The sequence below is a fragment of the Fragaria vesca genome, linkage group LG7, assembly GCF_000184155.1.
Source record: "Fragaria vesca subsp. vesca linkage group LG7, FraVesHawaii_1.0, whole genome shotgun sequence".
Classification (NCBI taxonomy): Eukaryota; Viridiplantae; Streptophyta; class Magnoliopsida; order Rosales; family Rosaceae; genus Fragaria; species Fragaria vesca.
Window position 1 is genome coordinate 22,815,349 of NC_020497.1, and position 21,729 is coordinate 22,837,077.

General features: G+C 38.5%; 3 protein-coding genes and 1 pseudogene across 4 annotated transcripts; all 4 read right to left on the bottom strand.

Annotated features, from left to right (window-relative positions):
- Window positions 1–3,370: 3,370 nt before the first annotated feature.
- On the bottom strand, window positions 3,371–5,500 carry LOC101301826 (annotated as a pseudogene). The gene has a single exon (XR_185315.1). The product of XR_185315.1 is annotated as a multidrug and toxin extrusion protein 2-like (transcript).
- Window positions 5,501–10,222: 4,722 nt separating this feature from the next.
- LOC101302118 (arginine/serine-rich-splicing factor RSP40-like) lies at window positions 10,223–13,971 on the bottom strand. The gene is made up of 6 exons (XM_004308067.1): window positions 13,886–13,971; window positions 13,151–13,259; window positions 11,796–11,908; window positions 11,459–11,694; window positions 10,642–11,289; window positions 10,223–10,554 (listed from the first exon to the last, which is right to left on the bottom strand). Exons 2-6 carry the CDS (start codon window positions 13,254–13,256, stop codon window positions 10,527–10,529), a joined length of 1,131 nt encoding a protein of 376 aa, XP_004308115.1. The 5' UTR covers window positions 13,257–13,259; window positions 13,886–13,971; the 3' UTR covers window positions 10,223–10,526.
- A 518-nt stretch (window positions 13,972–14,489) lies between these two features.
- LOC101297600 (LOB domain-containing protein 24-like) lies at window positions 14,490–15,069 on the bottom strand. Its single transcript, XM_004309178.1, has 2 exons — window positions 14,917–15,069; window positions 14,490–14,774 (listed from the first exon to the last, which is right to left on the bottom strand). Exons 1-2 carry the CDS (start codon window positions 15,067–15,069, stop codon window positions 14,490–14,492), a joined length of 438 nt encoding a protein of 145 aa, XP_004309226.1.
- A 1,842-nt stretch (window positions 15,070–16,911) lies between these two features.
- Window positions 16,912–21,612, bottom strand: LOC101297892. The gene is made up of 8 exons (XM_004309179.1): window positions 21,489–21,612; window positions 20,320–20,472; window positions 19,773–20,231; window positions 19,613–19,689; window positions 18,195–19,355; window positions 17,447–18,076; window positions 17,233–17,337; window positions 16,912–16,962 (listed from the first exon to the last, which is right to left on the bottom strand). Exons 1-8 carry the CDS (start codon window positions 21,610–21,612, stop codon window positions 16,912–16,914), a joined length of 2,760 nt encoding a protein of 919 aa, XP_004309227.1.
- Between the last annotated feature and the right edge of the window lie 117 nt (window positions 21,613–21,729).

Below are 21,729 nucleotides of genomic sequence, written 5' to 3' on the forward strand. Positions count from 1 at the left end.
TCATCTTTTTTTTAATCAGTTTCATACCTAAACTTCTCGACCAAAATGACTAAAATAGCCCTGGTTAATCTTTTTACCCTTTCTCTCTCTCTCCTTGCCTCCAAATCCACCACATGGCCGGCGCCGGCATCCACCCCTACCACCAGCAATGGGCCCCGGCGGCAGCCCCTCCTCCTCCCCCGGCCGTCGCCGTTGCCATTCTTAACTCTGAGAGAGTAAAAAGATTAACCATGGCTATTTTAGTCATTTTAGTCGAGATTGATGTCATTTTGAGAATTTAGGTATGAAACTGATTAAAAAAAAAGATGAGGTATCAAACTGATTTTAGACCTAAAGTTCAGGGTAGTAAAGTGAAATTATCTCAAGAATATATTCTCTTAATTTGTTTACCATTAACATCAACTTAATCAACATTTCACGTACAAGAACTTAGTCCCAATGAAGCTGATGATTATGAGCATATTTTTAGAACTAAGTATATGTTTGTTTCATGGGCTAGATGAGGTTGTGGTAAATAAAGAGTCTAAGTTTAGTTAATTAGTATTGTGTTTGGTATTATTGGGTATTAAAATAAATGAGTTTACGTAACACTTTATTTTCATTTTGATCTCTTTAGATAGTGTTATTGTGGGTACTCAAATAGGTCATCCTTAGATAACACTATCAATCATTCTAAACAATAAACCAACCAAGTTACCCTCTAATCTCATGCAACACCAAACATGAGTTAATATTAGTACAACTTAAAACACCTCATATAAGTACATGATAATTTTAAAATATAAAAAAGTCTAATGTAGTCTGAAATATCAAACGTGCGCCCAATCATTACAAATGGCGCGTCAGTAATGAACGGAAGTATTGTATTATTGTGTGTACCAATTGTACGCATGGCTAGCCAGTACTGTATTTTATGATACGGAAAACATATAAATTCTTTACTAGAGACAAGTAGCATCACAATATAATGTATGAAACCATACTTACCAAATCAAAGTCAACCATATATATGCGGCATGGGGACTATATATTATGATCTGTCTTATGCATTTGGTAGTGTTTGCTAGCTAGCACTGTTATTCCTGCATGGGATCGATGGATCTGTCTCTCTATAATGCAATTGAGTTTGACCACCCTGCAATCTGCATATGTGTGTGCAAGATTACAAGGCAAGGCACTACTAGAATAATGGACATCGACTCCAACATAACACTATTCGTTCAGTCAACTACTCACTGCAAGGCATCCACTGCTAGCTAGGCCACTCCACCACGATCAATCATTACTGGAAATTACTTACAATCGTATATATATGTTAGAAGCAGCAGTTCTATTTCTCTGTACAATTATACATCTAATTATGTTACTAAAGAGTACCATAAGAACAACATTGAAGACGAATTATAATAGTTAGTTAGCTACAACAATTTTTATCTTATATTTTGACCTTGGCATGCATAATATTAATCTGCAATCTCAGTACCATATTGTAGATGCCGATTTTATAATCTTATATGCAACAAATTATATAAACCAAAAGGCAAAAGGTCAAAACAAGCTATTGTTGTGTAACGGTGTAACCCAATATAAAGTCAACCCCGTTGTCGTTATTTGCTACTAAACATTGAACGCCTGCTTCTCCTTATGGGGGCTCAACATAGTCGACCAACAGAAACAATAATAATATTATTAATTACATGAAAATTATAAATGAGAGAACCAGCTTAATTTCATGATAATTTTTTATAATGGCAGGGGAGGACTTTGGAATCATTTAAAAACACATCCTAAAAACCTCTTGTTACTCACTCTTTGGTGTAGCATGTGGCATTGCTCAAGTTAACGATGAATTCAGCTATTTAAGGAATAATTGTTGAAGTTAGTGTATTCAACTCAAAACTAATTAATAAATTACTAGGATTTATTATTCCTCAATACATTCTCTAGTTTGGTGTGAGGTCAAAGTACCGTATGAATTTGATAGCGAGAACATGATAGACTAATGAGTTTAAAACGATGGTTTGTTTTACTTTTTTGAATAATTTTTTTTCAAATCTTTTTAAAATCGATTCAATTCAATGAATACTCTGCTATGAAGTCTTAAATGTCAAAGATTGGTTCTGAAGAGCTCAACTGGTGATAAAAATGTTTTATGGGGAGTTTTGGGATTAGCTTCCTATAGCAATAATGGCATATACATGTCAAACACAGAAAATAGTGGCATATATGCCCATGTATATGTAGTTCCTATGTGTGCAATCTGCTGATGATTGTGATTAATAACAAAGAAAAAGCAACAGATGAGAGCTCTTGGGGGTGGGCAAGAGTTAGGTCCATGTCTAAGTCTTGAAACTGATCTGTAAAGGAGTGGAGTAATATATGACTTGGTTCTGGATTAGGAATGGTTTGCAAGTTGAGGTACAACTGGAACTTCTTTCTCTGATGAGCATCTTGCTCCTTTTGGCCATCTCATTTCTCGATCTGCAGTAGTAGGAATAGTAAGATTCCTGGTTTCAAGCATACTCAAAGCTAGCTAGACTGCATGTTGTTCTTATTAATTTAGTTCCATGTGAATGACTACATCATGATTGATCATGTTACCCAAAAACGTGCATCATGTACCTCTCAGACTAAGTAGCCGGCCGGCCTTTTGCACCGGCCAGCTGACTCCGGCTAATCAATGCGATCAAGTTTCATGTTCAGCATGAATGACTTTGACAAGACAATCATCTGATTAAAGTATCAGATGATTGCATATAAGTATTTAGAGATCATCAACACCTAAAGCTTCGAGCATTGCTTTTTGTATACTTATGTTTTGATGAAGAAAAGAAGTATATATTGGAAACATTGTGTTGTAATTTGCATCACATATAGTGAAAATTATATGCAATTTTTCTGAATATTTGGTAACCTTAAAGCTTCGAGCATTACTTTTTGTACCACTTATGTTTTGATGAAGAAAAGAAGTATATATTGGAAACATTGTGTTGTAATTTGCATCACATATAGTGAAAATTATACAGCGCACCCGTCCATCTCCGCCGTCCATTTTGAAAAAGTCAAAAGTCCGCATCAAATGGACGGCGGAGATGGACGGGTGCGCTGAATACGCTCTTCACATATAGCTTGAAATAGACATTTTGTTGGTCAATTGTACAGCTCAATGTAGTTCATATATTTGGAATACAATGATTGTTAAAAATGATATTTGTTTGTTCAGTATGTCAGTCAGTTCCGTTTCATTTTATGAATAATATAAAATCCCATATTTTAGTAAGTGGAAATCATACTATACATGAATAGATCGATACATTGATTTCAAATCTTTAACGCAACGATAACAAGTTACATCATTTTCAAAACCCCCATATATAGTGATAGCTAGCCAACCTCTTGTAGCTGGTCTACTCCCACAGCATCACCTATTGAACTTTGCTGTTCTCTGCTCCTTCTAATCAATTAAATTCAAACCAAAGGGATGGATTGTGATTTGCAAATAATTCTTCTTCAATGACTCTGTATCCGATTACAAAATACAGAAAAGGGGTGGAGATGATGACCATGTACATTCTCTAGCTACTTCCTATGAAATTCAACATTTTACAGCTTACAATTGAATTTCACTGCAACTATGAAAACTCATGGAGACGGAGCTAGTTTTGCCAATACAAATACCCTCCTCTCATCCCCAAAACAAAGTCAGAACTCCTTGCTCTTGATCTACATGCACCCAAAGACTACTATACACCTTAGGACAAAACAAGAAGACCCCCAAAAGAAAAAAAGAATCAAAACGAGGGGATTAAACTAAACATTAGAATCACTATAACTTCTCTCATTATTGTCATCATCATTAGCGTAATCTAACTCATCACCTAATAGAATTAAACAGTCTTCTCCCTTGATTTCAGCTTTGTCTGGCTTGTCCTCTTCAACTTCTGCGCTGTCATCCACAACTCCAGCAGCTCCTGTCAACTGTTTGGCTTTCTGGGCTTCATACTCCCAATCTGTAACACCCAAAACCACCAACATGGTGACAGCACAGGAACCCTGAGCCGCCAAAAGTCCAAGCCACAGTCCCATGAAGTCTAATCCGGCAAAGAACCCCAGCCCCACCGCCACTGGCATTCCCACAATGTAAAAGCACCCAAGGTTTATGTTGGCCCCAACTTTCGGCCGCGCCGTGCCTCTCAGCACGCCGCAGCCGGTTGTCTGCGGGCAGTTTCCGAGCTCGCACAGCCCAATTATGGGCAGGACCATTGATGTGAGGGCTATGATTTCCTTGTCCTGAGTGAACATGCTGGCCCATATGTTCCTTACCGTCACTGCAAAGATCAGAGCTGCTAGGCCTAAAATGAAGCTGCAACAAAGCCCCACAAGGGCCGCAAGTCTCGCCTTTCTTGGGTTGTTTGCTCCGATTTCGTTGCCAACACGTGTGGACACACTGAAGCTTAGAGAAGAAGGGAAGATGTAGATTAAAGAAGTCGTCTGGATTAGAACCCCCATTGACGCAACAGTTGCTCTTGGATTCAGTAACAACCCACAGAGCAAGATCATGATCTCGTACCACCACCATTCAAGGCACACAGGAAATGGCAGCTTGGTATGGCCAAATTGAGAAGAGTCTTCCATCCTCGTAAACACTCCATGGAAATACCTCCCCATGTTTTCTTGTACACGCCGGAGATAATGATGTAGAGTATCAAAGAAATTACAAGATTGAAATTCGACCAAACTCCGCTCAAGGCAACACCTCGGATTCCCAAATTGAGATGCGAAACCAGGAAGTAGTTAATGGGAATGTGAAGGATGATCGCCAGAGTTGCGCAGAATGTCAGAGGCAGAGTGATGGATTGAGACCTTAGGTAAATTCTCAAAGGGTGTAACAGAGATTGAGCAAGAAGATCAGGAAGTGAATAGAGGAGGTATGATTGGGCTTCAATGGCAATAGCTTCGTCCTGGCCACAAAGGATTAGGAGTTTCTTCATATTGAGCCAGAGAAGTGAAATTGGTATGGAGGTAAGAACAAGAAGAAGGACTGTTCTTTGCAAACAGAGACCAAGCAGAGTATGTTTCTTGGCACCAAAAGCTTGGCCGCAAATGGGTTCCATTCCCATGGCGAGACCGGAAAGGATGGAGTATCCGGTGATGTTGGCAAAGCCGACGGCCAAGGAGCCGCCGGCTAAGGCCAGGTCGCCGAGGCGGCCGAGGAAGAGCATGGAGATCATGGACCGAGAATAGAGTAAAAGGCCTGTCATGATCATAGGGAAAGCAATACTAGCTATAGAATATGCTTCTTTCAGAGCCAAGGAAAAATGGGATTTATGAGGTGTCTGGGGTTTTTGTTCTTTGGTTTTGGTGATCAATGGGGTGGTGAGTAGGGGTTTCTTGTCTTCTGAGTTTGAGTCCTTCACAAAGTCTGAACTGCCCTTGCAGCAGCAAGAGAGAGGAGGAGATGTCATCTTGCACATTATGATATATGAGGATGAATTGGAATCAAGCTTGAGAAAAAAGAGAAGGATGGAGATTTGTTGGGGTTTGTAAAGGAAGAGGTGGAGGGGTTTATATAGGGGGTTTTTGGAGAGAGATTGAAACTTTGAATAGAGTGCGTGCTTGTTTGGAGGGGACTATTGGGTCTTTGTTATGACCGGCGAAGCGAAACCTAGTGAGAAGGTGTAAAAGCCACTTTCATTTCTCAAAGGGAAGAAAAAGGAAAAGAAAAATCTGCAGAACTAAGATTTTGCAGAGAAAGATCTAATTTATAAGCTGGTGGCATGTGTTTGTTTCTTGTTCGAAATTTACGTCTTCAAATCTCAACAATTAATCACGCATTAATATAGAGATTGATCAATCAAGTCAAAGTTTGTAACGTTTTCGAATAGGAGGAATTAGACAGAAGGAATGGGACAAAAAAGACTCTCGGCCAGTTATACTTGGACTTGATTTTTACATTGAAGCCAAACAAGCCCATTGATTTAGGGACCCGTCTATGATGCAGATGAAATTTTACGAAAAATATTGAGCTAGGAAAGTCCGAGAATTCAGGGGAATAATATATAATGCCTATCTTGTACAATTGGCTCATTGCAATGCTTGCAGTGCTCCACCACCTTGGCCTTGTCAAGGGTTTTATTTATCAGTGATGGATAGGTCCAAAGAAGGACTCGGTCGATCCGTTGAGTAACAGCAAAAGAGCTCGTGATACTTCTAAAGTGCGAAAATAACGTCTTTGATGAAACGTCTTAAAATGATGTTGAAAAACTGTACGATAGAAAAAAGATTTGTAAAACGTCAAAAACGATAAGCCAAAATTAAGTTTGTACGATAGAAAAAGGATTCGCAAAACGTTGAAAACGATAAGCTAGAATTAAATATGTACGATATAAAGAGGATTCGCAAAGCGTCGAAAGTGATAAGTCAGAATCCACTAACAATTACGGTGAGATTTATATAAGATTTAGTTTTTAATGATATGAAAGATATTACAACCTAGGAGGTGTCATATATAAAGCAACCTAGGTGTAACATAAACCTAATTCAACTAGAAAACATTAGCATTGTTCTTTAAACTAGGAGAAACGTAATTAAACTTGATTATAATAATGGGAAATAAGATCCTAGATACTAAAGGATCACGCAAATAGAATCCTGACCAAGATTTTTCTTAAGTATCCAAAAGAGTAATTTACGAGTGATTTCGTCCTTATGAAGTCTATATATATCTATGAAATACTAATTTTTAATATCATAATCATTCATTTTAATGTGACGACGATTCTTTCTTTCTGAGAATCTTTGTTAAAATTGGTTAAAATCTTATCATGCATGACTAAGACACTAAGGTAATAAATATTTAACAAGCTTTAAGAACCCAAAACGCTTTCGACTTCGCCAACTCTTCAACTGCAGGCACACGATGGTAAACAATCGAAGTACCTGAAGGACGAAACTTAACTAACAAGTACGTGGGTCTCATACGGAACCTCTTATTCAAAACCATATCGAAATTGGGCATCTTAATTCATCTTCCCTTTAGGGTATGGGGCACTATTGAGGGTTGAATGGCACTATTTGGGTTGAACCCCATCACCAAACGGGGAAGATTCTTTGTTTTTTGTTTCGTTTTTTTTTTTTTTGGGTGAAAATAATGAAGGTTCTTGATGAATATCAAAATATGAAGAAAAGAAAAGTCAGCTTCTGCTGGGGTTTTCTCCCTGAAGTCTTTTTTATATTGCTCTAAGTCGCTCCTCAAAAGAGAAACACTGCCAAGTGGATGGCATCTGTGTGATTCCACACGCATGAATATGGAGTGTTGAGTGGGTTGGTCTTTCACTGTTTCTAGATGTTTATGAATTTCAGATATAATCTATAGGAGGTTCGATTCTAAAACCCAAAATGAAAAGGGCATGTAAAACCAAGTGACAAGCTAGCCTTCTTTTTTGAGTCAAATATATTAAGACAAAGACGCTGGTTTAAGTCATAAAAACGTGTAGAAAGTTCTTCATATGCTTCATATTGGGTGGCTATAACATCTACTTTGACCCCCAAGATTTGAGTTCCATACTTTTGAATGTGTTTGGTACCAATATGAGCAGTCGTGCGTTTCGATCGACCTCATTTGTAGTTATTAGCAGAATGTTTCTTCATGTTTTCTTTGTCATTTTATGAGTCCGACTTTCGGTTGAACCTTGTGTGAAGGTTTAGAAGATACCCTAATACACTAAGAGAAAGGTCATACAAAATAGATAGATATTATAAAGAAAATAGAAACTTTTTATTTTTAACAATGATACTTTTTATTTGTCGTTCTCATCTTGCATTATACTCTTTAGTTTGAACGTTCCCTTTAACAATTATCAATTGACTTCGAAGTTCATTACTGGACGACATCGATTACCTTTTATCCGGTTAGCGTCTCTTTTTCGATAATTTCATGTTAGAAACAATTTTTAAATGGTGATCTTAGAAATCAATCCGAACACGTTAAATTTCACTTTTCAATTGAAAGAAGAAAAAGGGATTGAAAAGAAGAAAGCTCCTAACACCTAGCATTTCCCCAAATGAAAAAGATAGCGATAAAAAGCAAGGGAATAAAAGGAAATGTACAGAACTATGCAAACAGCAAAGTTGGGAAAGAAGAATAAAGAGCTGGGACAGACATGGGAGTCTAGCTAAATTTGGCAAAAAATGAGTCGCATTCAACACAACTGTCAATGCCCAAAGAAGGACATACGTACCATGTTAGCTTAACATGTTCTAGCTGCTGCTTCTGTAAAACCCTAAAATCAAAGCAGAAAAACCAAATCCCCTTCAGGTTAAAACTTGGTGTCGTATTATCTCGCTTTATATTTGGTCCTCACTACGAACCAAGCCAACAAACACAGCCTAGACAGAAATGCAGAGTCGTTTCTGTCATCGAAGCTGAAGACAGAAATGCCTTCAGTGTGGAACTCAAAGGGACTCCAATTAATACAATCAGCTCAATCATTTCAAACCCTAATGATAATGAAGATAAGACAGATTCAAGTAATTCAGCACCGACGAAAACCTCTAATACACAAATGTTATAATGAATCTTCGCCGACAGTAAGCATGCATGCCACAAAATTCTAGGCATGCAAGAAAAGCAATTGCACTCCGCACTCGCTTCATTCTGTTTCATAATTTCTCAGATCCTTGATAACTCTTTGTTGACCTCAGAGAGACTTTGTTTACGCAAACTATAGTTTATACAGTAGAAATAGACGCATGATAATGATGTGTATATTTACGCGCAAAATCAGTTTTAGTCGCATTTCTTTTACTTTAATTCTTGACTACATTGTCCAAGCTAGCTCCCCAAATGAGTACTGGTATGTCAATCGTAATCAAGCAATCCTCAGAAATCAAAGGGATCCAGAACGACAGCAACAGGAACTAACAATAGACAAAAGCTCCAGACTTTGAAATTTCTGTCAAACTTTTGATTTTTCGTTCCGAAAGCGCTGATGATGATCTGAACATGATCCAAGAAAGTGGTAATAATGAACTAAATCCTATGCAACAGCCGTAATTATAATCTTAAGAATGGAGGAAAACGTTGCTACTTAGGGTACAGTCTTAGACTAATGGCGTGATTACAAGTAAGCTAAACACTCTTGTGCTAACCGCTAATCCAACCGTAACTCTCTTAGTCTTGTCATTCTTTGTCTTCGATGTCGGAAAAGCTATAAACATCATAAAAGTTTAGTGAGTAAACGATAAGCTTAACAACAGGTAATGAGTCATTAAAACCTCGTAATCGGTTTCGAATCGATAATTAACAAAACAATTAAACTGTAAAGATCCAATTCCAGGGGAGGGGGTCAAGATCTGATTAGCTAGAATCTTGATGAGCTTGAACATTGATTGGTCAAAGAAACTCGCTAGGGATGTTATCTAGATCAAATGTCTTAAAGTATCAGTCTTAGCTTGCTCGGTATATATCTAGCTTATAAAACTAAACTCTTAGTGCTTTTTCCATTGTAACCAAGGGAAGCACTTAGAAGTGAAGCATCTTCGAATTCCTCTTTTGACTTTGTCACCTCCACACCAGCCATTGTTGTAGTGTATTGTCTTCTTCACCGAAAGCCATTCCCATTTGGTCGGTAGTGTGAGGGAAGAGGCAGACGCTCAAACAGGGTGTGAAATTAGGATTTGGAATTATGATTAGGATTAGGATTAGGTTGATAAGAATTTGGTTGGTGTTCACACATACGCTAATTCGCACGTGTCAGCCGTCCGTAATATTTTTGACCTTAAATATCTGATCGGAAACGCGTAAAACGGTCATTTTCTTTGTCACAGAATCATTTGCCGACTTGGATAAGACTATGGAACTGAGATTGTTAGAGAAGACTGGAATCTAATACTTCGGCTACTTGGTTTACCTGGTCTGCGGAACTGTGCAAGTTGAAACCGAAAACGAAAACAACCCGAAACATCCTCATTCATCCCAACCTCGAATATGACACCTATGCTAAACAAGTATGGTATCAAGAAGAGAGCAGCACTCTCCCGAGGCCTCAGATGCAGTGTGTAGCTAACAGAGGAAACCGAAATGAAGTTCCTTAATGTAGAAGTGTGTATGGTGATGACAAAATAGTGCAATGATACTACACTTCAAGTCATAGTTGGTAGTCTTACTTCTACGGTCCCAAAGGGTCTATTATTTAGGACACTGTTGGATATACCATAATCAGAATACGAAAAGTATCAAGTTGCTGCAGATAAAACTCAACAAATCCGACATAAAATGTCATTAAATGGTGCCAAATGGGGGCAATCTGTATTAGGAGTCATGCTCAGAAACAATTATCAAAATAAGTTCCTTCAAGGTTTTAAGCAGAAGCTACAACACATAAGCATCTAAATGCTAAATACTAGGCTACACGAAACTACAGATCTCTTGATCGAACCCACATTAGATGTCCTGGGAACTACAAATTGCAACAGACAAAGCTCCGACTCCACTCCTCACCAGACACTAGTACAGACCACCAAGATCATTCCTCCTCGGCTTGGGGTGACCGACTGCAGTTAACAACAGTATAAGTAATACGGTATGCAAAGCATATAATGAAGACAACTGCAGTTAGTTACTTGGATTGAATTTCAAACCTGTTATATCTCTCATGCATGGGGCTTTCAGGCCCACCATAATTGGGGCTGTCCTTGGCATCGGGCACTGAGTTGGGACTCGGAATGCGACCTTCCTCCGGGCTGTTGGCTCTATCTCCCTCATAAGGGCTACTGTTGGGACCATGACCATTTTCAGGGCTAGCTCTAGTTCTCTTATAAGGAGTAGGACTAGGGCTTCGAGCGTGACCATTTTCAGCAGCAGCCACATCTCTTCCAAAATAAGGGCTACGGCTGCGGCTGCGGCTGCGGTCACGGCCATGATCAGCACTCACCCTCTCTTTTCGGGGACTACGACTGGAGACCCTCCCATGATCAGATCTCTCCCTCCTATAAGGACTAGGGCTATGCCCACGGGCATAGTCAGGGCTTGCTCTTTCCCTTCGGTAAGGACTTGTGCCACGTCCATAATCAGGACTACCCCTCTCCCTTCGGTATGGACCAGGACTAGGGCCACGGCCATAATCAGGACTTCCCCTCTCTCTTTTGTAGGGACTTGGGGAACGTCTTCTGTCACGGCCTCTCTCTAGTGACCTCTCACGACTTCTCCTGTCAGGGCTATAGCCATCTCTTCTTTCATCATCATCACGAACTGCATATTCAACTGATATAACTCGGTCCATCAGCTTGCTGCAGAAAACACAAATCCAGTAAACAAACGTTGGTGCAACTTCATGTCAAACTGGTACAGAATTAACAGGGTAGAAAAATGAGCCTGCTCTGATTGACACCTAGCAGGAACTCCAATTTCCAAAAGAAAAAAAAAGAAAAAAAGAAAGTTGCATCATCAAATACCGACCTCATGTTTGTAGCCTCCAGTGCCCTAGTAGCATCCTCCTGTGACTCATACTGAACAAAAGCGAAGTTCCTTCGGATCCTTACACTTATTATTTTCCCATATGGATCAAAATGCCTCTCCAAATCCTTGGTCCTGGTGTGATATGGATCAAAATTTATAACAAACAAGGTCTTTGATGGTCTTGTGATAGTTGAAGACCTTCTTGAAGCACCAGGTCTTCTAGAGCCACGCTCATGCTACAATAAACATAAACGTGCTTAAGACTGTATACACTTGAAACAAACCAGACAACCAGTTACAAGACAGAGAGTGATAAAAGGGCACTCACACTGGATACCTTCGACCATTCAACACGAAGCCTGCGTCCTTTCCGACCAAATTCTCTCCGATCGAGTCCTCGTATCGCATAGTCAGCGTCTCTCTCGTCATCCATGTAAATGAAAGCAAAACCTACAAAACAGTAAGGTAAATACTCTGAATAGATTGAAATCAAATCCCATATCTGTTGTGTACGAAACGAAGGCAGGAATTCCCCCGACAAGGATTCTTCAAGAAGAGACGGCATTCCACCCTTCGGCAATGTAACAAGCCACCCAGAATTCTATCCTATTTTAAAAGTTTGGCAACCTCCTGGAAATCTATAAACTAAGTGACCAATAAAATTAGTGACAGACCTTGTATAATGAACTAAGTGATGTCAAGGGACAAGAATCCAAAAGTGAATGTCTCATGGTGGGTCAGTGTAAAGATGGTGCCTTCTCCATCTAATCTGCTGCCTTTGCTGTGGAATCAGCACAGTTTCAATCTTGAAACATGTCTGACATTGAAGGCTGGGCGAAAGTCATGAGGAATGAAAGGCAATGGTGACTGTGGAAAGTGGAATGGTGGTAGTGCCATTGCAGGTCAGAATGTCTCTTCTTGAAAACAAGAAGAGAGATCTCGTCACAGGCAAGAAACGGAATTCTGTAGAGCCCATCCACTAGCCTGGAAGAGAATGGATATCCCAAGATAATCCTGCGTCAAAGAAAATGTTGAGTATGGGGGTTTATGCGTCATATAATACATGCTTGTTTCTTAAACGTATCGTGAACCCCCACAGGAACTCAACAACGGAAGACGGCTGCCTCGGAGCATGTGTTCGGGATGATAATTCGGATGGGCTGCCGAAGAAGCAGGGGCATAGGTGAGACACGCGGATAAGGCACGGATGCATTGCCTTGCTTCTGTAACCTCCAGGCATGATAGTTTTATATGATCCTTACTATCAGTGGACAATCAGTGCAGATTACATGCAAATGCACAGATTTGGACCTTTGTTTTGAAAAAAAAATAGCAAACCAGACACATGAATAATGTCCACATTTAATGATCAACACACAGTAACCTTCCTAATGGTTTAGGCGAATCAAAACTGGTGGAAAATAAATGCTGGGTTTTGGAAGCTCATACATGTTTATGATAAAATCTAATAGCCCAAACATACAAATTAAACTACAATCTTTATATGAAAATGTCTCAGTTTTCTTATATCTCAAAAGAGTTGCAACTTATAATTCTTATTGCAAGTGAAAGAAAGGGTGATTTTGGAAAAATAAGCAGAACATGGAAATGAGAAAGACCCAAGAGTTAACAAAATAATAAGCTTCAGGCAGATGGAAAGGTAACCAACACAAGATGAGCAAAAGAACTCACCAGCCTTCATATCCACCCTATCAACTTTCCCATATCTTCCAAAAAGCCGCTCCAGATCATTCTGTCGAGCATCATATTCAAAATTCCCACAAAAAATGGGCCTCATTTCCTGGAACAAGCAAGATGAACCATTAACAAACATGCTAAACACACCATTCAAATAAATAAGACCAATATAACTCTGCATTCAATCCATCACAGAAGCATATCATATCGTAGCAAGAACAAACTAACAATCCAGCATTGCCTATTCACAGAATTACATCACCGTTTCATTTTCTCTATAGACTGCAACATTACAAGACTAATTTCATTATCAAAACCTCAAATCACACTCTTTTTCAGCTGAAAACTAAGACAGCAGTCGCAAAAAGCTCAAGAATTTCTGGAAAATCACTCCGCAAGATTCATCAAGATTCATCCTTAACACTAAACCAGACCTCCAAATTCAATTTAACCAAATCAAAACACATATCAATTTCAATTCAACCAGTCTAAACACCAAAACCAATCCCTAATCCAAGAATCAACACCTCGAAATCAAATCCACATCAATTCAAAACCAGATCAAGAAACAACAGAGCCAGATCTACAATTACGCATAACCTAATTGCCAGATCCCCATTTCTTGAACAAAGAAGCACTGTACGAAAGCGTTTCATCTCGAATTTGAATCAAGAGCAGCTAAAAGATTGTGGCTAAGAAAATAGAGATCGGATTCCGGTGGATTCTTACCTCAACTCAGACGCCGGCGATTTGAAAGTGACGGAGCTCGAACCCTAGCGATGTCAGCTGAGTCTGTGTGATAGTATCTTCGATTTGACCGAAATAAAAAGCCCTGCGTGAGATAAATAGCCCACGTTTTGGAAATTTGGATATTGTCCAAAAAGACCTTGTACTTTCACTTATTGGTAACTTCTGTCCTCTTTTATCAATTTCTTTTTCTTTTTCTTTTTCTTTTTCTCTAATTTTTTTCTTTTCTTTTTAGGTTCTTGTTATAATTGATAATTGGATATCATAGTTGTAATGTATTTGATCAGATTGGGTATAAATGAGCTTGTTAAGAGCATGACAATAGCGTCACTCAGTCACTGTATTGGTTTCGGCTTGTTTTACGAGTCAGTTTGGTTAGGCATCAAACCATACACTATGAAGTACATATACAATTTCATATCAATCTTTATTATCAACCAATTTTATTATACTTCATTTTGAACTAGATTGAAATACATTCAAATATAGAGACTAGAAAACAAAAGAGAAACCAAAACAAAAGAAAAGAAATAGGCAATGCATGCACTTTGTAGCTGAATTTCATTACTGTGGCCAAGTAATCTAATCAGATAAACCAATTAGGAGCTTTAGAGGAAGAACCAGATTGGTCCTCATGAACTTGATCAGTACTCAACTGAATCTCAGATGCTTGTCCATGTCCATTAGAGCTAAGAATTGCAATCTCAGCACGTAGTTTGGCTAATTCAGATTCAATGTTATGTATTTGTTGTTGCAAGTGGAAAATAATCGCAGCGCAGCCATACACAGGATTTTGTATTCTACTTTCAGCCTCATAACATAAGGTTTCAACGGCTTGAGCTCGGAGATACGGTTGCAATGGTTCCAATTCCTGATAGATCATAAGGAATAACACGTCAAAGTAGGCGTCAAAGTATATCTAAATTGCTTCCCTAGTACATTGCTCTAGTGAGAGATATACCGGTGATGATTTGACACAAGTTTATATATGTATAGCGTTCAATGAATAGTACCTTGAGCATGGTGGCAACATTCTTGGCACCATAGATTCTATGAACATTCTCAAATCTTTGGGGATTGTTGGAGGGAAAATAGGGAGCAAATATGCAATCTTCCGGACATGCCTTTCTCAAATACTTGCAAGCAGCACAGCGACCCATAACCATGATTCCAAATCTAGAGTGGATCTCAGAATCTCACTCACAAAGATTTCTTGATCTTCTTTTTCTTGAGAAAGGAATCTGTTAGAAAGATTTTCTGGTGTCTTGGTTTATAAAGAAGAAAAGAACATGGTACATGTATGGATTTTGTGTTAGATATGGAGAGAAAATTCCAACGGCTAGTTTTTTTTTTTGAAATTGAAGAGTTTTTGGGTAAGTTGGTCTAATTAGAACTTACAATTAGGGTATGATTTTCTCATTTCAAATTTCTTACTCTTTACAACCATTGTATTTGTATTGGTTTTAGAAACTTTTGTGGTTTCCTTAATTTGCTTATGTATCTATTCGCATTTTGGAGAGAATTTCCAACAGCTACATTTCATTCAAATTGTACTAATTTCATTTTGTTAATATTATTTTTTGTTTCCTAATATCATCCTTAGAATTCATCCGCGTTTCTTGATATATCTATAAAGTCGATCAATCGTGGTGTCCTCGAATTCATAGTTAGTGTGAGTCCTGATAGCTTCATGTTTTGAGATTTACTGAATCTAGGTTATTTAGAGTAGTGATGATGATTTCATCATCCTCAACCAAGATACTGATATTGGCAGAACACTGCCTTTCTTGAACAACTAATGTGGTGCACTTCCTTTATCCAAAGGCTTCTTCGTGATACAAGAAGATACAGGCATGCTGCTCGGGTCTAGACCTATGGTGATTCCCATCTGCACATCAGACATACCCATCAAATGAAGCCTGTTACAAGTGTGTAAGATCTTCTTATTAGTACGTAGACCAATGTCAATCATTTTGAGGTTTGTAAGTTGGTGTTTTTTTTCCCTGCCAAATATCTTGTTGTTTTCTACTTTTCTTTGTGAGGGTGCGTACTGGGTACATATAAACAAAGGTAGCATTCCCGCAGCAGAATTATGGTTATATATCCTTGAGATATTTCCACAATCACATCATGCACAATTCTATAATGCCAACCTATAACACAAAACTATTAGTAAGCGAGATCCCCAAAACAATATGTGTACATCAAAACATAGCTACAAGCCTGCTAGAAGAACCTAGACTTATCAATGGAAGCTTTAGGATCTAATCAATGAACAACGTACACCCATTAACCATTATGGTGGCAGAATCATTAATCAATGAGATACTCTTGTTGATCTAGAGTCGAGTACTGACTAGATGAGTGTGCTACCAACTTGCTAACGTAACGAGGTTATCTCATTCTCAATTAAAAAAAGAGACTCATCATTATGCCAGGGTAATGTTTTCTAATTTCAAATTTATCTTTAACGGACTAAATTTGAAAAATGTTTTTGATAATCTTTTTTTCTTCCCTTTATCAACATGCATGACCATAACGTGTGTGACCGGGATCATACCGAAGTATAAAGAGGTAGAGCACTGAGCAAGAGGGAGAGCAACTTTTTTTTTTTTTTTTACAAGGCATAAGTATATATATGCTCTATGTAATGCATGTATTATCCAAAGATAAAGAGGGCCGGGAGAGAGCAAGACGGAGAGCAAACATTTTTTCACAAGGCATAATCATATGCTCCATGCATGTATTATACATATCGAAAGCAAATTAAGCACAATAATTAAGTCTCAATAACGAGATAAGATAGCCAAATTCAAATATATATTCTACCGACTTGATCATCATCATAACTATAATTAGTACATGCATATAACATTGTACTTCAACATACGTCTTAATTCTGTAGTTCTAGCTTTATAATCCAAATCCAAACGAATAGTAAAGAAAGGATTTCTATACTGAATTTTGACTGATACCGATACATGCCCCCCCCCTTCATATATCTCCCTTCAATAGTCACCGAAACCAATTAGTGCATTCAGGAAGTCATCATCTCCATCCTGCAAGATAAGTGAAACCGAAATGCTCATTAGCAAAATCTCAAAACAGTACAGTTTCAATATATATAGAAGCTCCCACAAATGCTTTCTTGTTTGTGTGCCTCTATGTGGCATCACAAACAGTGGGTTATCCGAAGTTGGCTAAAAACGATGTTGTGAAACAAATGCTAAAGAAAGATCAGGTTAGAGATGGCATGTGCAACTCAATACTCTTAATCTACTACTGATGATCATATGAATTAGTAATTATAGTTCGAGTCCTTGACTTGCCTGAGAAGCGAACTGTTGATCAAGTAGACTAGAATAGTCATCCGACTGAAACATGTTGCTAGTGAATTCGGAGTTGAGCATCTGCTGATTACCTCCTTGCTCTCCCTGCACAGTTTTAATACATTTGCCAAATTAGTATATCATAAACAATATGGATACATGATAAGGGTTCGGATTGCCCAAATTAGTATACATGGGTGCAATGTCTTATTACCAGGCTCCAAGATTGCTCATCATCAGCTGCATTATCTTCCTTATGGTACGAACCTAAGCCAAAAAAGTCAGGGTTCCCAACTTGGTTCGCAGTTGGGTTCAGCTCACCAAGCTGACTGTTAGAAGCAGAACTAGAGCTCATGTTAGGGTTCTCAACTTGGTTTGCAGTTGGGTTCAGGTCAAGATGACGGTCTGCAGCAGGATTAGAGTTTAGAATGTTCAAAAAACGGATAGGGTTTAGCTGAGCCTCATAGTTAACAGCAGAGTTAAGCTTAACTTGGGAGTGGACAGTAGGAGTAGGTGAAGGGTTCAGCTCAAATTGACTAATTTCATTAAGATTAGGGTTCTGCTGATCTTGGCCGTTCACAAATGGATTAGGGGTCAGCTGAACTCGATCATTTGATAAAGGATTAGCGACGTTAAGCTGATGAACTTCGCCATTCACAGAAGGATTAGGGTTCAGCTGAACTTGACTATTTGCAACATGATTAGGGGTCTGCTGAACTAGACCATAGGCAGCATGATTAGTGTTCATCTGAACTTGTGCATCGATTGTAGGATTAGGTGCAGGAACCTTGTCTTGATATAACATGCTAGTCAAGTTGACAGGAACTTCTTCCCCACCTTGTTTCTACAAAAAACGAATATGGCAAGATTAAATGCATGCAATATAATGCAAGCCTTTGAAACTAAAAATGAGAAATAATGTTTATCTAGCTGGTTAATTAAGTTCATATGTTCACTTGTACCTGATGAGAAGGAGGCTGGCAGTTTTCGAGCTGCTGCAAGACCAGATTATTGATCACCATCATGTCATCGTCGTCATTGGCCAGAGAAATGTTGAAGTTTCTCGTGGAGTTGTTCGTTAGAGCACTAAAGGAAAAATCATTGTTTCCACACCCAGAAGTTGATGACCTGCCATACCGATTTGGTTGCATCCCATTTGGTGACAACGATAGTGAAGCATTTTGCTGCTGCTGAATGTTTCTCGGAAAACTTGGTGCAATTGGGTTTGCAGTACTAGTCTCAAATCTAGAAGAAGAAACATTACTTCCAAAATTCCCTAGTGTTGGTGCATTGCAATTAGTACCGTATAGGTTGACATTACGAACTCCGTTCGTAATCCCATTGACAACTTCATTGTTGATGGCCAATCCATTATATCCACCGTTTATAATATTGTCGAATCCACGGGCAGGTTGACTGATTATGCCACCAAAGCTTGGCCCCCGATTAGCATTGTTCATTGGACTCATCAGGTTGTCAATGCTTGGAGATGAAACTCTGGGTGTGTTCCCAAAGTTGAATGGGTTAGAGGTGAAATTTAGTGCCTTTTGAAGCTGCTTGGCTTGACTTTGTTGCGAGTAAGTTTCCATCCAGTTGGTACCACCATTCATAAGGCCATTTCCACCATTATTCATCAGACTGCCATAGCCTCCCATGCTTCCATCGTTGTTGTTCATCATCTGCATTCCAAAACCGGAGCCGTGGTTTGCTTGAGAAAACATGTTCATTCCATTACCAAGCTGCATTGAACGTTGTTGCTGAAGAGTATTGTTCATCAAGAGACGCGACTGCCCCGAACCAAAGAGTTGGTGACACTGAGGGTCGTTGCTAGCTAGGTTTAGAGCTGCTGATTGCTGATTGTAATTCATCGGATATTGGAACGAGCTCGATCCAAGGTGGGCAGTACCAAGAGTAGCTAGGGTATTCTGCAATGGTGGTACGAGTCCCATTTCATTCATCTGCAATTGTTGTTTCAGGTATTCAGCATATTGTTCTCGTTGGACATGATTGAAAGATGCTGTACTTGGAAGGCCAAATTCCAAGCTTGACCTGAATATCCTCTCAGACAAGCATTTTGACAGTCTAGCTTTCTCCGCAACTCGCTTCAAGAACATACGGTACTTCTGCAAAATGGTATTCATGGATACCATTGTTAAACGATCTTTCTATGTATATAAACGTATATATGTCTGATTAACAAGGAAATGATCATCAAAGATTCAAAAGAAAACAAATATTATAACTTTCTTTGCATGATGTGGGAAGCGACATGAATTGGTGTTAATGGATAATTGGATATAAAAAAGGAAATAGAACCGTATAATCATTAAATTTAGACACATCTATCAACTAATATATATAGACTTTTAAAAAAAGGGACCTGCAAATGGCTAGCTACGTTCTCCCTAGTCAAGCCAGGAACATTCATGAACTCGAGGATTCTCTTTGGCACAGCCTCTGTATGTAAAACCAAACGGTAAACAATAGCTATTACTGGACCGAAAATTAATCAAAGAGTGAAAAATATAACACAAACTTACTGTCCAAGCCTATATGTTTGATGGCCAGCAGAAAGTGATTGTGAAGTGCATTACTCCACACCACTTTCGCCTTCTTTCTGGCAAGCAGACGCCGATCATGTTCACCATCATCATCTTCTTCATCGTCCATGTTCCTATCCCTCTTACGCATTTTTTTCTTACCGGACTGTCCCTTTTTGTGATCATCCTTATATTTGACGTCATTGTTGATGGAGATGCAATCTAAGTCCTCGAGCTCACCAGGACCCCGCAGCAGCTGGCCGGATGCAAATTCTCCCGATGCACCGACATCCATTATCTCCTCGAGGGTGACACTGGAGGATCTGCTCTTCCTAGATTGAAGAACACACTTCCAAACCATTTGTATGTCTTCTCTGCTCACAGGCTTGACTATATAGTGCACACTTCCTCCCTCTAGACTCTTCAGTATCACGCTCTCTTTGTCATCCGCAGACATCACTGCACCCATTGAGTAATAAAATTAGTATATCGATTAAACTAAACTAAAAATTGATTCAACAAATTGAGTTAAAAGACATGAACTCACTAATGACGGGTAGCTCAAACTCATCATGTACTAGCTTCTGCAACTCCAAACCATTCATCTGAGGCATGTGGAGATCTGTAACAACCAGATCAAAGGAGCATTTTCCCTTTCGAAGGATGGAAAGAGCATCCATAGGGTTCGGAACAGTCACAACTGGAATCATTTAGGGCAAACAAAAGAAAATTACTATGTGAAATAGTTGATCAAAACTAACAATTGATTGGATATTATTAGAACTTTATTTTTATATATAATATTTGTCCAAAACAGTTTGTTAAACTTCCTAGTAGCAAAAATGAATGATTTTATGTGCATATAATCTATGTGTAAGGGCGGATTGGATGCATGTACGTACAACGTGCAGTAGAATATTGATATGTGATTCGATCCAAATTAATTTCCTAAATAGCGTACAACGTATCATAGAATATTGATATGTGATTCGATCCAAATTAATTTCTTAAATAGCATGGACTATACTGTAATGTTTACGGAAAAGAACAAAAGAAAAAAGGTAATTATCAACACAAAGTTACTAGTAAAAATGCAATGAAGGTAATCATCATCATCAGACAAGATTACACTAAATTATGTCTCATAAGATGTGCGCACATTCGCCCTCTAATGTTTGCACCTCTTTATGATCTCTTAACCAAATCTTACTGATAAAAAAGAGTAAAGAAATTTTAGGGTGGCTAGCTGTTGGCTGAAAATGAAAAGTTCTTTGGAGCCATCAAGCTAGTCAATTGAAAAACAAGGACTAGATGGTGCCGAAATCTTCAATTTCCACTAGAGATTTAAGATCTAATGAAGAGGAAAGTGTAATTGGTTAATAAAACCACCACATGCAACTCACAAAACAACTCTATAGGTTAAAATCGATTTCAAATTATAAAGAATTAAGAACATCAAACATAAATTTAAATCTTGCTTAAAGAAGTTTTTCATGAATTGAGCTAGCTAGATGCAAAACATCAATTTTTTTTTTTTCATGATATAAAGTCTCAGTCGACTACTCATGTACGAGGGAAAATTAAGGGTTATCTAAATCAAAATCTGAAGCAAAAATTCAATCGAGTAACAAAAGCCAATAGGAGACTAGAAACCCATCATAAGAAAGCCAGATCTACAAAAGCCATTCGTGGAGTCCTCATAGATAGCGTTAATACCTTCATAGCTCCATGTTTTGAGCATTGCAGAAACTATGTTTAGAGTGGTGATATCATCGTCGACAAGCAAGATATTGATATTGGCAGAGTAATGCCTCCCTTCAACACCTCCCTCTGTATACATTTTTGCTTAAATGGTATGATTTTGGTGCACTCTTTGATCCCCAATGAGGGCTATATATAATACAAGAAGATGCTTAGGTCCAATGCCACATCAAATGAAGCTGTTACAAGTGTTAAG